The sequence below is a fragment of the Takifugu flavidus genome, chromosome 19, assembly GCF_003711565.1.
Source record: "Takifugu flavidus isolate HTHZ2018 chromosome 19, ASM371156v2, whole genome shotgun sequence".
Classification (NCBI taxonomy): Eukaryota; Metazoa; Chordata; class Actinopteri; order Tetraodontiformes; family Tetraodontidae; genus Takifugu; species Takifugu flavidus.
The window spans coordinates 7,836,783-7,854,780 of record NC_079538.1 but is presented as its reverse complement, the minus strand read 5'-3'; the positions used below and the strand labels follow the sequence as shown (position 1 = coordinate 7,854,780).

General features: G+C 46.1%; 1 protein-coding gene across 1 annotated transcript in view; it reads left to right on the top strand.

The window, feature by feature from the left end:
- The window catches only part of LOC130516060 (prospero homeobox protein 1-like), a 28,560-nt gene extending 10,795 nt beyond the window's left edge, over positions 1-17,765 (top strand). The window contains exons 4-6 of the mRNA XM_057016824.1: positions 2,551-2,745; positions 13,550-13,731; positions 14,095-17,765. Coding sequence (XP_056872804.1) covers positions 2,551-2,745; positions 13,550-13,731; positions 14,095-14,152 — 435 coding nt within the window. The 3' untranslated portion in view covers positions 14,153-17,765. The remainder of the gene's footprint in view (positions 1-2,550; positions 2,746-13,549; positions 13,732-14,094) is intronic.
- The last annotated feature ends 233 nt before the right edge of the window (positions 17,766-17,998 follow it).

The following is a 17,998-nucleotide window of genomic DNA, read 5'->3' as shown; positions in this document are numbered from 1 at the left end:
GTGACAGGTGATTGATGTAGTTTAGATCAAGAACACTTGAGTCTATTCTTACTCTGGATATGAGTATGACTAGAACGTATCTGTGTGTGTGTAGGTGTGTGTACACGTCCGTCCGTTATTATCTTGTGCTGGTAGCGCTAAGCGTTGACCTTTCACAGGCTCTTGAGTGTGAGTGTGAGAAACACGCTCTTGTTGTCTCTCTCTCATCTGTCTATTAGGCACACACACATGCACACACACGTACACACACATACTTTCCTCACTGCATCCCATGTCTGTGCTGGGTGACCTCTGCCAGCTCTGATTAAGGAGCTGCAGTGATGTGCTCCTTTGAACCACTTCCCTCCCGCACCCTCAACGCGGGCTTCCTTCGCCGCTCTCGGGGTCATCCTTCTCCCACCAGCAATCTAATAAAGTAAGACTGCTGGAAGCTGCAGGGGGTGGCCACCACCGAGTCCATGCGTGTGTTCGGATCAGTTTAAATGGTTAAATTAGAATCGAGCGCCCTCTCCTTCGTGCAGAGGTGTGTTTCGTGTGCTCCTCGCTGTGGCTCAGCTGAGTTGTGCGCACATCTTCTCTGGAGGCGTCAGAATAACAAAGTAATCCTTGTCCAAAGTGACAAATCTATCTGTCAGATGGCTGCGCTGACACCAAAGGTCTCCTGCGTGAGCGATGGTAACTCTTTCGCTGACTTTAATCTCAGAATGTGGCGCATTGGTCTCACGTGCACCTTAGACACACACACACACATATGTGGAATAAGAAGGCATATCTAAGATTCACAGGGAGATTTGATTTAATCACAATGTTCCGTAAAGGTTCTACACCACTGACAGCTTGAACACACACACAAAAACCCACCGTCGCATTCAAGATTCATGCAACTTGAATGAGACTTGAATGCGACGGTGGTTTTTGTGCTGTCACCCTGTCTGCTACATTGTGTGTGTTTAAGAATAGCCCCATGCAGCTGATGTATTTGTGTCAGTAGTTTGTTTGTTTGACACTCCGATGTCACGACCCCAGCTTGCTGACTGCTCACGTTCCCGACCACCGCCCCCCACCACTGAAACGGCATTGTCCAACGGCACTGACCTGCACCCGTCCTCCTCTCCTCCCCCCTTATCTCCCCATTTATGCTCACCCTGCACTTTACGACAACCACCAGGCTACCCCCCCTCCCCATACACCCTCCAACCCCCCCTCCACCAAACAATGTTGGGTGGACTTATTCTTTTCTTTTCTGCCCCTGCCATTATGTCATCTGCTGATCGTTCCAGAAAGGCACGGCGCTCGCCTCTAGCCCTCCTCTCGCCTTGGTCCAGCACTTTCAGGGCTTCTGATTCGTCGGATTTCTTTTTTCCCGCTGGTCTCTCCTGTCCGTTGCCTCGCCCTCTCATCTCCATGTGACAGCATGGTTGACTGTCATCCCCAGATCACAAAGTGTGTGCGCGCATGTTTGTGCGTGTCGAACAATAGCCAGAGCCTAATCTCCATGTCAAAACCGCTCTGCCTCCCCAGCGAGCAGTCGCTCAGCATTTAGTGGAGTTTGTCCCCCCCACCCTCCCAGCGCCTCCAAAAGTGCAGATGGGAGGGATGAGTGAAGGCCTGCATATGTTTGCGTTCGTGTGGGCGACGGGCGTGACGGCCGGTGGCACACCTGCATTTCACAGGCTCCATTTCTTTTTCATTAAAGACTCGTTTGATACCTTAATCAAGTGTATATTTTAAGAATTTATTGGATAAACGTACTGGATTTAGAGTTTTAAGCGCGACATTTTGGGGAGACCAATCTCAGCGGTTGACCCGAGCCCCCGAGGTCCTCATCCAGTAGTTTGTATGTTTCAACAGTTTGTTTTTAATAGGGCTGAAGCCAAAAGGGGGGGGCAGAAGCTGTGAGCAGCCCGAGCTCTTAATGGGTTTACCTCGTCCCATTGAATCCTACCGAGTGGCACAGATCAGATCAGCCACAGTCTTCTCCACAATGCTTATATCTTTCTTTCCTCTTTTTCACCCCCCCTTTTTTTCCCTTCTCCCTTTGCTGTGCCCGGGCGATGCGGAGCGAGGAGGAGAATCGGGATGTAATCGGTGAACGGGGTTAAGTACGCGTTTGAGCCCCCCTGCAGGCCAGGGCGCTTCAGATGATGACTTAATCGTTTTTCTGGTCAATTACATGTTTGCCGTCCTGCAGCCCTCCCCACCTCCCTCCACTGTGAGGGTTATGATAGGGGGAAGGTCTGTTCCCAGTGGGGAAGTTGACCCCCCACACACACTCAGTTTCACTCTCACTTTCCTCTCCCCTTTGCTGGCTGTCTCAGTTAATGTCTCTATTATCTTCCCTCGCTCCCTGACCTGTGCTCTCTCTTGCGCGTCTGTATTGCCCCCGTCCTTTAAGTCTCCTCCTCACATCTTAGCCACCCGCGGTGCGACATGACACACTGTCATCTCACACTTCGCACTGACTTAAACCCCGTGGCAAACCTGGGAATTTCACTGATCTCCACTCCAAACGTCTTAGTAAAACAGACACTTTGACATTTCTCGTTGCAGTTTAACCGCTGCATCACCTCCCAGTTGATCAAGTGGTTCAGCAACTTCAGGGAGTTCTACTACATCCAGATGGAGAAGTTTGCCCGTCAGGCCATCAACGACGGAGTCACCGGGAGCGAGGAGCTGAGCGTCAGCCGTGACTGTGAGCTCTTCCGGGCCCTTAACATGCACTACAACAAGGCCAATGACTTTGAGGTAAACGCGCTAACACTGCTGTCGACATTTAACGTTGCCGCTTTCAGAGTGCTGAAGACAAATGATGACGACAGCGTCCAATGCAAACCATTCCCAGAATAGTCAAATTATGACGAAGCACTTTTTCATAACCGCCTGTGGCACTTTTTTCCTCTCTTTTTTTTCATCAATCAATTTCACTGGACGGGAATAATATGGAACCATGAAAAGATGAAAAATGTAGTTTGCATTTGAAGCTTCAGTTGCATACAAAATTGAGGAACTTATCCAATGAGGAAGAAACCTTATGAGTACTTCATATTGCCTCTTCCTCCATTTTAATTTCCCTTTATGGTTCTTAGTGTGTGTCTGTGTGTGTCTGTGTGTGTGTGTGGGTTTGTGAAAGGACATTTTTACTTCCCTCTTCTTATTTACCTATCACCTATGGTGAGATGTTTATGTGCAGATCTTCCATTGAAATCATAAATTCTCAACAGGCAGCTTCCTCTTTTTACCATATCCTTGTGTGTGTGTGTGTGTGTGTGTGTGTGTGTGTGTGTGTGTGTGCGTGTGTGTGCGTGTGTGTGTGTTTGAGAGAGAGAGAGAGAAATGTTCCCAGATTGCCAGCACTCTCTCAATGTCAGTCTACAATGGACCTTTAAAAAGGGTTGTGTTAAGAGGGACCCGGTGTGTGTGTGTGGTGTGTGTGTGTGTGTGTGTGTGTGTGTGTGTGTGTGTGTGTGTGTTGTGTGTGTGTGTGTGTGTGTGTCCATAGAGAGAGTCTATGAATGTGAGTGTTTTGTTGTTGCTGCATTTCCTAGTGTCCTGTTCACCTCGAAGGGTACAGCCGTCCCTTGGACCAGTCTGGTATGCTGGCAAAGCACTTCTCCACCGTGTGTGTGGGGGTGTGTGGGTGTGTGAGTGGGTGGGTGGGTGTGCATGTATGTGTCACTTTGAGGGGGAAAATCTCACTGTTATCAAGGTTAAGCGTCCTACTGTTTTAGTGAGAGGAAGGGGAGAGACAGAGGGGAGAGGGAGATGGATAGATAGGGGATAGAGGGTGAGAGCAGGGAGACAAAGGAGAGAGCAGGGAAGGGAGGAAAGGAGAAAAGGGAGAAAGAATGGTGGAAGGAGAGAGGGGGGGAAGAAGGATGACGCGCAGGAGAGAAGTGCCCTTGTGAGCTGTGGGACTTTTGCAGCGCTCACATTTAAAGTGCTTCACTCTCTTTGTACACGTCTATCTCTCTCTGTCCGTTATTTGTCCACTGGGGCTACTCTGTGTGCAACCAAACACACACATGCACGCACACACTTCCCCACATCCGTCTTCATCCCTCTTAGGGACGCTTTGAAAGAGTCTGGCAGGCAGAAGCACTTGTATATGAGGTCTCAATAAGCCCAATGTCCAGCAGGGCAAAGCGCAGAAAAAGATGAGATAATTCCTCCTCCTTATTAAGGGCTTAGAACCTATTTGTTTTGGCCACATGTTTAAATCAATGATCTCTCACACATGAAGTGATTACAAGTTCTGACCCCACTTTAGCTTCATTTCAATATTCTTCCTGTATTTGTGTCACGATCAAATAAATTTTGGCTTCAACATCCTGTCAAATTAAAAACATGTTAGACCAAGGGACTTTTGGCTTTTAGAGTAGAAAGTTGCGCAATAATTTACTACTTTTACACCAAATTGAATTACGCAGGATCGCGTAGCAAAGACGTCTCTTTGCGTCTTTGCGTTTGTGAGTCCCATCTCTGACAAAACCATCATTCTTCTCCCAGCACCACCAGGAAGCTGCCGCTGAAAGAGGCTTAAGGGGAACTATTTGCATGCGTAAATGTAAAAATTTGCAAGAAGACAGACAGAGAGGAAAAGAGGGAGAGAGGCCAGGTGAATAAGTCTTCTGTTGGCCGAGGAGCTGCAGGAGGGGAGGAGGGTGCAAAGGTGTTTTGCATATAAAGTTTTTTTTAAACGAGGCAGGTGTCTGGGAGATACAGGAGCTGATTAGACTTTAACACAAGGAAAATTTGCCCAGCCATGCAAATATCAACCCCCCCTGACAGACCAACCGCCTTAGAGAGTACGAAGACTCTGCATGCAAGTGTTTCTGTGTTGCTTTTTGATGTACAGGTATGCGTGTGTGTGTCTGTGTGTGTGTGGGGGGTGTTATTCATGTCTATGACGGTGTGTTTGTGAGTGTTGTTGCGTGGGTTGTGTGTTTAGCTGCTGTTTGATGTTTGTGTGGGAATGATGTGTTTGTGTGTATTATGCATGTGCCCGTACACATTTGTTATGTTCCTTTGTCTCATAAGTGTGTGTGTGTGTGTGCACGTGTGTGTGTGTGTGTGTGTGTGAGTCATAGAGGTAACATGGAGATGGAAATGTACTGGATGTGTATCAGGATGCCCCCAGGGCCGTTTTCTGTGGATCTCTCCCCTTTCTCCTCCACCTCCTCCTCCTCCTCCTCTTCTTCCTCCCTTACCTGCCTGCACCACCACTTGAAACAGGAGCCTACGCAGATTCAGCACGGACACACACACACACACACACACTCAACACACACACAGACAGTTTTCCCTTTGCCAGATTCTGCCTCATCAAAGTTCAATCACCTTGGTGGCGTCTTTGGAATGAATATGTCCTCTGTTTCAGTCACACTCACACACACACACACACGCACACACACACACACACACATGTCTGTGGCCTTTCTTGTTTGATGCTAATCTGCTCTGTCACTGTGCTGGCCTAATACGCTCCACATCTCCCTCCCAGCTCCTCTTTTGTCGCGATTGTTTCCCCTTTTCCTTTCATATCCCTCCTCCCTTGCTCCCTCTCGTCGTTCTCTCTTCCTTCTGTTGCCTCTCTCCTTTCATTCTTTCATCCTCCTCTTTTGCATGTCTTCCGTTATTCTCCCCTGCCCTGTCCTCTCCCTCGCCTCCCCCATTAGAAAGTTTTAATGGCATAATTGTCACATTCCTTCTGGCACAATGAACAGCAGCAGTAATTAAAGAGTTTGCTATTAATTACCTAGACCCAGGCTCTTCCTCTTTACTCAGCCGCCCCTCCTGATCCCCCTCTTTTCTTCTCTTTCTTCTCCGCTTCTCATTCACTTTGTCCATCGTCATCAAAGTCTTCCAAAAAAACGAGCGCGGCCTTCCATAGCCTTGACTTTGAGCGCACCGCTCTTTCATGTGTGGACTCAAGTGAAAATTTTGACTTAGTGTCCTTTTCTTTCTCCCTTTTTTTAAACACTGCAGGCGCCCTGTTTGTCTTTGAACCCCCCCCATCCCCCATCCCAAAGACAACGCACATCAGTTTTCACCAGACAGGAATATGTATGACCTGGTAAAGTGTTACAAAGAGGTGGGGTCTGATAAAGAGGCAGCTTTATGGCCGCTATAACTCTCAGATTTCCAGACAGCACAGGCCAAGTGACCACCTCCACCCACCGGGGACAAAAACACACTCTCACTGCACCTGAAAGAGGAAGTGCTTCTGTTCTCTATGCGAGAGGGACGTACCTGCGCACTCGTCGACTCACACCAACGCACACACACACACACACACACATACACGCATGGGTATCATGTATCCTCCCTTATCAGGTGCTCTTTCTCCTTTGAGAAGGATGTCTCACTATTGTAACCTTTCCTCTTTTGTCTTTCATCCCTCTTTTTTGGGTGGAAACCCCTCTGTTTTCCCCCAGTGTCATCCCTCTCTTCCTGGGCCTTTTCCTCTCTTCCTCCCTCATCCGTTCTCAGTGTCTCGCCATCCATTACCGGAGCCACTGAGAGCTGATAGCAGATGCTGTCTGTCCGACCGCCATGCCCCGTAGCTTTGTGTGCTTCACCTCTCCTTCCCCCTCACTCCCTCGTTCCTCCTCTTTGCATCCCTCTCAGGGCTCTCATTTGTTCTCAACTGGAGAGGCTAATGTCTTCTCCTCCCTCCCTTTCTTCCACTCTTTCATTTTCTTCGGTCCGCGGTGTCTGTGTGCACGCGCGGGGCGTTTGACCTGACTTCGACCTCAGGGAATTCGAGGGTAAAAGGTTAGGGCCGTTGCCCTGGTTGCAAAGGGGAAGAGGCAGAAACAGATCCTGAAACCACACATGTACTCAGGTGTGGGATTCTTTCTTTTTTTTACTAAAAGGCTCTAGGCTTCTCTTTGAAGAGCCATTGAAGAAAAGAGAAAGCAGATGAAAAGCTGGTTGTATAGATCTAAGTTCTGAGCAGCCAAAAATACAATTTTCTGCTGGGTCCAACAACAAAAACACACACCTGCCATAACCCTCTCAGTATTACTCCTAGAAAGAAGTTAAACTCACACGAAACAAACTTCTCTGGCTTCCATCATTTAGCTGTAGAGCTTCGTATCATCAAACAATGATTGCGCAACGCTTTTCTATACCTACCTATAATTGTATCTACCTGCAAGTACACACAGTTACTGAAAGTCCAGGCCTCCCTTAAAGGGATAAAGCCTTTAAATTTGCCTCAGATTTCCTTCTTATTTCAGAAAAAACTGAGGTCATTGTGTGTGGGCCTTCAACTCATAAAAACAGTCTCTAGAAGCTCCTGATTTCATTTGCGAGACATTGCAAAGATGTGGAAAATATTGATGCTGCACTGACTAATGTTTTCATCTGCAGCTAGAGTTAGAGAGGTATCGCATTACTCCTGTGCTGGCTTCTCTTCATTGGCCGCCCATTACATCAAAAATAACCCTAACCCCTAACCCTGCAAGGTCATCACAGGCCAAGCTCCATCCCACCCGGAGGAGAGAAAAGCACCTTATAATCCCTATAGTTGGTTCTCACAATGCTGGTTTACTTGTGATCCCCAGAATCTCTAAAACTAGAATTGGGGGGCTGAGAATTTAGCTACCAGGCCCCCCTTCTGTGGAACCAGCTCCCTGTCCAGGTACGGGAGGCTGACTCCCTCTCTACTTTTAAAATTAGACTTAAAATTTTCCTCTTTGAGAAGGCTTATAGTCCTGAGGTTAGAGTCATTATTTTAGTCACGCTTTATCATAATTCCAACACAGTTGTCTAATTATTATATTGTTACCATTTTAGCTATGATGCAATAGGCTGAGGCTGCCAGGGTAGAGAAACAAGATCCACTGACAACCTCCTCTCCTCTCCTCTCCTCTCCTCTCCTCTCCTCTCCTCTCCTCTCCTCTCATACGTTCAACAGTTTCAGACTAGAACTGGAAATAGACAGCGAGAGCAAAACAGTGAGATGGGATAACAAGTTGTAGAGAGACGGTGGTGTGTGTGCGTGTGTGTGTGTGTGTTGTGTGTGTGTGTGTTGTGTGTGTGTGTGTGTGTGTGCGTGTGGGGGAGTCAAAGACGTTTATGAGCAGTCAGTGCTCGTAAGTCGTCTCAGCAAGAGGAGTTGACAGAAGGCAAAGAATAAAGCGCAGGATCATCTGCCTCTCAGTGAATAGCCCCAGGCCATCGAGGGCCCCCGTTTGACGTGGACCTGACAGGTCTTTTCTTCGCTGTGTGTGTGCGCTCATACGTGCGCCTGTGTATGTTAGATTAAGCCACTTTATTCTATATGCTGATTAAATGGCCAGAGCTCTGCGCAGAGCCTGGAGGCACCGGGGGTGGCCAAGAATCGCTTCAACATAAAGAACTACATGATCCCTTCTCCTTTTCTCACCTGCACACACTTACACATCCTCTCGCTGGGCTTGCTCACTCCCTGCTTCCCCCCCAACCCCCCCGCACACACACACACACACACACTCTTCCTCCCTTTTCTCCTCCTCCCATTTCCCTTCCTGCTGTCCCTGGTCACCTTGTGAGGAAGCCTGCTCTGTGGCACAGCTGCTGATTATGTCATTATTTCTGGACCATTTTGGGCTCTGTCTTTGTGTGTGTGTGTGTGTGTGTGTGTGTGTGTGTGTGTGTGTGTGAGAGAGAGAGAGTGACAGAGAGAAACTAATGAAGCGTGGCAAAGGGACTCATGCCAAAATGACCAGGGTGTGCGTCTGAACTGCAGATGTGTCAAAGAACACTCAATTTACACAAACACAAATATATGCACCAACCCCCCCCCCCCACACACACACACACACACACACACACACTCACAAACACAGACTCACATAGACCAGACACTTCTTTCCAAAGTATTAAAACCAAATTTGCAGTTGTTTTTTCTCTTTCCCTGCTACTTGCCTCATCCATCCATCCATCCATCCACCCATCCATCCATCCATCCATCCATCCACCCATCCATCCATCCATCCATCCATCCATCCATCCATCCATCCACCCATTTTCGGTCCTCCTTGGCCACAGCTCCTTGCGCTTCATTCTTATTCTTCAGCTGCCCCCACCCCCTCCTTCCTCCCACCCATCTATTCTTCCTCTCCCTCCCTCTGCACTCCTCCTCTCCAGATGTCCCTCTCCTATCTTCCAGACTCCCTCGCTCCTTTCTTTCCCTTCTGCCTCCCGCTTTCTCGGCCTCTGTGAGCCAGGGTGACTTCCTGACCCCAAGAGGCCCTGTTACAGAACACCATGACCCTCCCTCCCTTCGTTTAGACTGCCTTTTCCCTCAGATATCCAAAAAATGAATTTTTCCTGCTACCCCTTTCATGCTGCGTTGTACCTGTTGTTTCACGCCGGCTCGGTTCTACTCATTGGGTGGTTTCCATTTTGACTAAAAATATACGGTAGCATTGTGGAGAGCTGCTGCAATCTAAAACTTGACATACTGCATGTTTCACAGTAATCAATGAACAACAATGGAGGGGATTTTTGAATTGGGGATTTCTCAAGTAGAGTGTGAGAAATCTTATCCTTCTCCAGACTATATTATTTGTGGTAACTACTTGTTAACAGAGATATTACAACATCATGAACTATGTAATGATAAAACGCATTGCTGAAAAGCGTCTTTGTTAGGACCTTGCAGCAACCTATGTCATGTTTTAGAGCATCTCAGCCCCCAGCTCTGTCCCTAATATCACCGTCGCCCAAAATACAAAATAAAACACAAAATACTCGGTGTTCTTGGCTAATAAAATGTCCAAGTGGAAAAAACAGGTATATTCAAGGTGTCGTGCAGTGTAATAAGGTCCTGTCCTTGGCTCCTTGTTTAAGGAGCACCTTGAGAACAGCACATGTGACGCCAGGGTTCGTGAGCAGAAAACAAGACGCACACTTCCTCGGACGCACGCCTGCGCTAATACGCGTGTGCATACAAACTAGTCCCTCAAGGCTTCATGCTTTCAAGGCTATCAGCGGAGTGAGGGTGGCTAGTGTTTGCTCAGCTTTGAGGCCAGTTTCCCGTCCCTAGTTGTCTCATAGAGCAGGGGGGTAAATTCCTGATAAAGGGCTCAATATCAAGAAAATGGAGAAACTTGAGCGCTTGGAAATGAAGTGATTAAACAGAGGGGGCGGGTGCATTCTCCACATCTCTGCAGCTTGCTTGGACTCTCCCGCATTGACACTTTGTTATTAACAGGACGGGAGGTTAAAAACAAGCATAACGAGGGGTAGGATGAGAGGGGACATGGGTTGTGTTTGCCCAAAGTGACAGTGTGGACCAAGAGCTTATCAAGGCCTTTGTAGATTATTGATCAGAGCAGATATCTGAGGCACGGGGGCTACAATATGTTCAAGTGTGTGTTCAAGGTTCGGGAAGCTCTGGGTTAAATCACTGAGATGTCACAGGCCTTCCGAGACTTCAACTTCTTGTTGTTAAAGACACTTCACCCTCAGCAGAATTGAGCTTTTTTTTTAAATTTACAGTAAAAAAAAAAAAAAGAACAAATCTGTGGCGTCAAGCCACACATTCCCTGTCTCACACTGTCACGCTAAAACACAATGAGCAGAAAGCATGGGAAGTGTTGGTATTCCCAGGCTGAGATGGGATTAGGAATTAACCGGACTGGCAGCAGAGGTTTGTGTTGTGTCCCACCATTTCATCCTTCAAGGCTGCAGCTCACTAGCACACACACACCCACACTTAGTCACACACACTCTCTCTCTCTCACACACACACGTACACAGCCTTATCTTCCAGGGTCTTGTCTTGTTTGGCCAACGCTGTGCAAATAGAAGGTGCAATACATCTCTTGACAGTTCCCAAAAGCAAGGGGGAGAAACACGCTGGCCAAACAAACAGCCAACCCTGAGTCACCGAGAGACAAGAGATTTCTCAGGGTTTAGCAAAACACGGGCAAAGACACATATACGCAACGTGTTTGTAACAGTAGCTGCTCTTTGAGGGCTCAGGCCTCTGGCTACCTTTCTAAACGTTTGTCTAAGCAGTCTTAAGACAGGGCCCACTGCTGGAGTGAATGGCTCCCAGCAAGCCATCCACAGGCTCCCATTGTGCTCAGTCATATTTTATTATCTCATCAAAAAGCAGGAAATCCGATTCCCTCTCTCTGAAAAAGAGCTTATCCTTCTGTCTCAAAGCAACCTGTCACGAGAGAGGGAGATGGAGAGAGGTGGAGAGAATGGGGGGTAAGGGGGAGTCGGTGAATGAGAGTGATTAACGGCCTCATTGCCGCCTGTTGTTAGAGAAGTCCCTCTGTTTTCTTCTTTCATTCTTTCTTTGATTGCCACACACTCAACACACGGGGCAATGCAAAGGTTATTAAAGCGTGTTTATCCTTGTGCGGTTTGGAGCCCGCGCGTTCCTAATTTTTCTGATTCCTTCCCCAGTCTGGACGGATCCTTTCATTCTGTGACACACAGGGGTCGAGCTGCAGTAAAATCCCTTTTAATAAAGCTTTTGTTTCCGAACCCCCTCTGCACACATTTCCATCCTATTTATTTTATCAGACCTTCTCTCACAATGAAAAGCCCTTATTTTTGTAAATTCCCTTTCATTCAGACTAAAATTACAAACAAATAATCATTAAGCGTGTTGAGAGCTGACAAAGTCCTCTCAAGTATGCTTATGTCATCCTCTTCCAAAAGTTGCATACACACGCAGAAGCAACAGGATTGGATCACCTAAAGATGTGTCAGATATTCTATATTTCTCTATATCTCTGTTGTGTTGTTTGCCTTTTTTCTGCCGCTTCTATTCATCACTTTCTCTTTCTTTTCTCACTTTTCCTCAGCATCCCTCTCTCCTCTCCTCTTTGTACATCTGTCCTTTAATTTTGAGCTCTGCTGAGAAGTTGTTAAAAAGCCCTATGAAATATGTATGAAGGATTGTGAGCCACGCGATTGGCCCCATTTACCGGACAGCCGAGTGAATGAACGGCCACACTGGATAATCCCCCACAATGCTCCTGGAACAAAGGCCCAACAGCTGACCCTAGAGACAGAGAGAGAGAAGGATGAAGAGGGGGACGGAGTGGGACATGGGGAGTGGTTTCCAACCAGTAAAGGCCCACGGCAGCACGCTGACATACACGACCTCTCCTCTCAAAAACAAAAGACTTGGGAGACAGAAATATCGCCCCGCGCTCCCTCTCTCCTTAGACTCTTTCCAGCCCCTCCTTCCCTCACCATCCCTCTCTCTCCTGCTTGTTCTCGCTCTCTCAGTCAAGGGGATCTGAAATACCAATACCCCTTTTCTCCTTGACATTGCTTTCTCCTTGCAGTCAGCATTTTGCTGTCCTTTTATAGTCAAAACGTCAGGAGAAATACTGCGCTGGAATATTCTTAGTAATGCAGCACTCAGTGACATTACCTTCGGTAGCTATGGCGCTGGCCATCCCAGCCTGTAAGCGTCGTGTTAGCCTACAGCGTGAAGTTGCACCCTGACGTCTGGGTCACTGTGGCTCTCTTTGAAACATGTTCAAATTAATTAAATCCTTTTTTTTCAGATTAGAAGACAGTTATACATTTGGGGAACAGGTCTACCTCTAGCCACTCACACATATCTGAGCCATCATTCATCACGCTGAGGGGGGTGGGTGGCTGTCCTGTGAGTGTGTGTGTGCGTGTGTGTGTGCTCGCGCGTGTGTGTACATGGCCATTTGTGTATGCATGTGCTCCAATGGTCACTAACCTTGCTGTGTCCTGACACTCCTGATGAGTATCTGCAGGACATTGGAGGAACAGAGTGGAGGAAGCACCGTCAGGCATTTGGGCAAGCTGCTGTGTGTGTGTGTGTGTGTGTGTGTGTGTGTGTGTGTGTGTGTGTGTGTGCGTGCGTGTGCATGTGGGGGAGAGTGTGAGCATCCAGGGGAGCGGGCAGGGAGACAGTCAGCATTATCCAAGCAGGTGACCCCTGAAGGCTGCTTCGCCCCGGAGCTTTGAGTTGAGGAAAGAGACGCAGCCAAATACACCAGGGTAGCATTTACATCTGCAAGTGTGTGTGTGTGTGTCTATGAGCACTGTAACAGTACAGGATGTGTCATCTCCTTGGCACAAAGAAGTGTGTGTGTGTGTGTGTGTGTGTGAGTGTTGGCTTGGGGGAAGGTGTCACAGATCTTTGCCAGACTAATCATCTCCATGGTGTTGGTGAGCGCTGCTGTCAGGGACACTAAAGAGGCCGTGTGTTTCCCTGTTTCCCAAACCATTTAGTACTTCCTCTTTCGCCAGAACCTCTCCTCCACCCGACGCTCAGCTCCACTTTCTTGTTTGGTCACAGTTTAACAGTGGGACCCATAAAGATGTCACACTCGCAGCGTCACGGGGAGGGAAGTGGGAGGCCAGGGAAACCTGAGAATTCACAAGAAGTGACTTTTCTCAGGCTGCAGCTTTTAAGGAAGTAGATGCTCGTGAGACCTGTGAGATTTATGCTGCCACATCCGTGCGAGAATATGAAAATGAGGCTCATTATAGTTTGATGTTGTCTGATGTTGCCTGGTTAGATGACGAGTCGCTTCTGTGTCTCAAGGTCCCCGATCGCTTCCTGGAGGTGGCCGAGGTCACACTGAGGGAGTTCTTCAACGCCATCGTGGCCGGCAAAGATGTGGACCCCTCGTGGAAAAAGGCCATCTACAAGGTCATCTGCAAACTGGACAGCGAGGTCCCCGAGGTCTTCAAGTCCCCCAACTGTCTCCAAGAGCTTCTACACGAGTAAATTTCTCCTCCTCCTTCTCGCTCGATGCTTTGCGCTTTTATTCCTGATTTGATAGAATTCTAAAATGATGCTCTCCTTTGATTTCCATCACTTTTCTCCAACGTTTGCTTGATTCCCTGTTAATTTTTTTTAAATACTTTTTTTTTTGAATGTATGAAATTTATGAAGTAGCATTCCCAATTTGTGACAGTTCCTAAATGGCCTAGCTATTGTGTTGTTATTATAAAGTATGATAAATATTACAGATTATAATTTGTTTTGTTTTTCTATGATTCTGAATTGAAGAGACACTAATCTTTGGGGTGTTTTTTTTTTTTTTGTTTTTTGGGACTGTGTGAACCTATCAACACTAAATCAAGTGTGTCCCAGATAGGTGGAAGGAGTTCCATTTTACACAACCTAGGCTGGGTTCCCTAAAGACACTCAGGGAAGTCCCTCCAATCCACTGGGTGCCCAACAGCTACTGCTGATGTCCCCAACAGGACATTTGCTCCCACACACAAACACGTGCACAGAAAATAAGACCGAGTGAGGTTATTGACTGGAGCAAGACTGGACTCATGCACTGGTCTGCACTAGTCTGTGGACCTTGGACTGGTTTCAATAGCTACTGGGCTCTACCATGTTTTGAAGTGTTTTCCCTGCACTGGGGGCATTGTGTTTATTGGCTGTACATTATTATTTTGACTATTATTATTATTGATGTTGTTGGTTATGATTATTATTTGTCATCACTGTTTGCTTAAGATTGGCACTTCAAGATTTTTTTTTTGTCCCTTTATGCCTTTGCAGAAAAAAAAATAAATTATTGCTATTATTATTCCACAGAAATTTAGATTCTGAAATGTTTTACCCATATTTATCATCCTTTTTGTCTATTCAAAATTTATTTTATTCTGTATGATATGGAAAATGTCTCATTTGGGGGGGGGGGGTTAATTGAAGGCAGGATCTGCAGAAACACTGACGTGAACATTTCTGGGAGGAATATAGAAATATGCGTATGAAGTGTGGCTTTTTGTTTGGTTCTAAAGAGTTAAATATCCACAGCCATTCCGATTTTGAAGACCTGACAGTTCGATCTGCTGTAGCAGCTGCTTTTTTTCTGTCTCTTTACAGCACAGCTCACAGAGTAAATGCAGCAGTCTGGTTATATGGCAGGATGTTATGGTGATCAGCACATACAAGGTCACCATCAAGCTATGACATGAATCACCCGGAGCTGAAATATTCAATGTAGTTTCACACACAGAAGATATTTAAATAAAGATTGTAAAGAAGGAAAATATATAAGCTCTCTCTCACAAACACAGCTTCTTCTTACCTGCCTTTGATTGATTTTGCTCCCTTCTCATGGCAACAATGGCAGGTCAGAGGTCAGCGCTCGCCACAGGGCTAGCAGCTCTCAGCAACACAAAGAGCACAGACAAAGACGACACACACCTGAAACCCTCTCCATCCCAAACTGGCAGCTTTTAGCACCCAAAAGTGAGATTCTGATAAAGTTACTGAGCTGGATGGCATTGCTTCCACTTCCAGATGAAATCCTACTCCCAGAATTCCCACATAAATTGTGCACAATCGAGGATTATTACTGTTAATGTACTCCTCTCTCAGGCTTTTTACCAATTTTCGGAAGCGGTTAGTGAAGGCTGCTTCTATGACGGGGCAAATTTGAGGACTTGAATGCATGTAAGAGTGCGTGCGTGCGTGCGAGCTCGCCGCCGACCTCACCTTAGCAACGTTAGCTTTTAGCGGGTCTGACAAAAGATCAAAAGGGGCAGATTGCTTAACCTGCCAATGAGACAAAGCCCCTGACAAAAGGAGGTAGAGAAAGACAGAGAGCTACTCCCTTCATTATGTCCCCCCTTTCCTCCTCCCCAGACAGGTTTCTTCTTAAGATCTGGAGCCCTGAGAGAGCCAGTCGGATACATTTCTCACTGAAGGATGGGCAAGGCCCCACACGGCTCAGTCTCAAAGCACCAGGGTTCTAAAGCGACACAAACAAAGGAGAAAGGGAAGAACACTTTTATCTAATGTGCAAGATTATTATCGTGCACGCAGCCCCTTTCCTGCAGCCCCACCCTAAAGTTAGAGCTCTCGCATCTGAAAGAATTCATTCAGGATAATGACATGAAGAAGGAAAAAAGGAAACTCAATGACAAAAGTGAGAAATCCGAGGTTTTCCTGTTGTTTGATTTCAGTCATACTTAAAACATATGTCTCTAAATACGTATATAGTCTTTTTAAAGAATTGTAAAAGTCAAATCTATGGGGGAAATTATAACTATAGCAGACGATTGTTGGAATTGTTTGATAAAAGGAAGCCGGGGTATTTTTGGGGACAGCTTTCTGTAATCTGAATAAGTGAGTTGTTGGTAGATTAGGAGCAACTTTTAAAATTTTATTTTCAGGTTTTGTGACCACGTTTCCCTTTACTTTCTTCACTTTTTGTACTGTGCTTGAATGGCTGTCTTCTTGAGATCGGAAAAATAAAGTTGTAATATGTTTTCAGAGTATGAAATATTGTTGTTGCTACTGTAAATAACCGTCTGGGAAAATAGATGTACAGTTTTTTTATCGCACATAGGTAGAAACAAAGGGTTGAGAAGGAAAGGGGGGTTGGTGGATTGTTCCCTCCGTGTCCAGCCTTTAATGGGGGTCCTGTTTCCCATCAGCACCCTTGAAGTTGCACCAGCGCCCGCTTCTGAAATTTTTGCCGACAGAACGATGCTAACGTGGTCGGCTGATGATGATGTCACAGATCGGCCCTTCGGGCGCCTGCACACCCCGATTTCATTCCCAAACACGGGCAGACTCCAGCCGCCGGGGCTCTTGATTTGTCAGACAGAAATCCATTGTCATCGGAGGGTTGGTGTCACTAAGGGGACACACTGTACAGTTCCACGGCGACAGAAAAGAAATGAATTTGTACGTTTTTTAATTCAAACAGTGGAGGCCAGTTTGGACCTTTTTCAGCGGGATAGCTCCGTGTGTGTAGGTGTGTTTCTACATGTAGGTGTGTGTTTCTACATGTCTGCAAGTGTGTGTCCGTGTGTGTCAGAAAAGACCGATTATGAGAACCTGTGAACCACCGAGTGACACAATTCTCAACACTGTGCCCCTCCCCCACGCCTGGGAGTACCATCCTGACATGTAAATGATTCTCATTAAGCGTTGGCAACACTGTGTGTGTGTGTGTGTGTGTGTGTGTGTGTGTGTGTGTGTGTGTGTGTGGATCTGACCTGTTAAAAAGGATTTTATTTTCAATGCTTTCAGTAGTAATTAATTAGTAATTATTATTATTATTATTATTACTATTATTATTATTATTATTATTATTATTATTATTAACACGTTGCTCTTTTTGTAAATATCAATCATGTGGATTTGGATAAATACTGCCTTTGTGTAACTCAGCAATATTTTATGTAAATAGTGTTCTGTTGATGCTTTTTTATGCCATTATTATTCGACTGTCGTGCAGTAATTCCAGTTGACATGACCGTGTTTCCGAGAGAGAATTGTCACCTACGGGTTGTAAAAAAAACAGACAGAAACTCACAACATGGCTGCTTGTTTTTACATTACTGGTGTCGATTTGTCGTGCAGATCTTGTGTAATTTATCCTTCTAATTTATCGTAATTTATTTGATGTTATTTTCCTTTATTTTGAAACAGGGAAGGCTGCGCTGCATTTCTTTGAATATGACAAACCTAAAATACCCGAATCCCCAGTGAACCTGACTTGAATTTCAAAATTAGGCCGATAAGTGTTCGTTCAGGTGAGAGGAGCAAAAGAGGCTGGAAGTTCCGGCAGCTAAATGGACCTGAAGAAGAAGAGAAAAAGGGTTGTAACGGACTTTTGATATTTCCCCCTGTATTACTTTGGCCCAGCCTGAAAACAGCCTGTAGTCACACTGCCTTTCGTGCCTTCACCCCCTCTGAACTGAATGTATGTGCAGTATATATGCAAGCTTGTGCAAAATGAATAAAAATGGAAATAAAAAATGAAAAAAAGAGATCATGACAGGCTAGTTTAATGCTTATTTTTATCAAATGATGTGTGTGTTTGTGTGTGTGTGCAAAGATAAATATACAGAAAGACGTAAAGCACCCCTTTCACCCAAAAACACATCAAAATACATTTAGAAATAACATGAATTCATTTAACGCCCTGATCTGTAGTTGATTGTCTGTCAATCACAGTGTTTGGAAGCTCAAAACTAATATAAAAGAACGGGGAATTATGGCATCAGACGT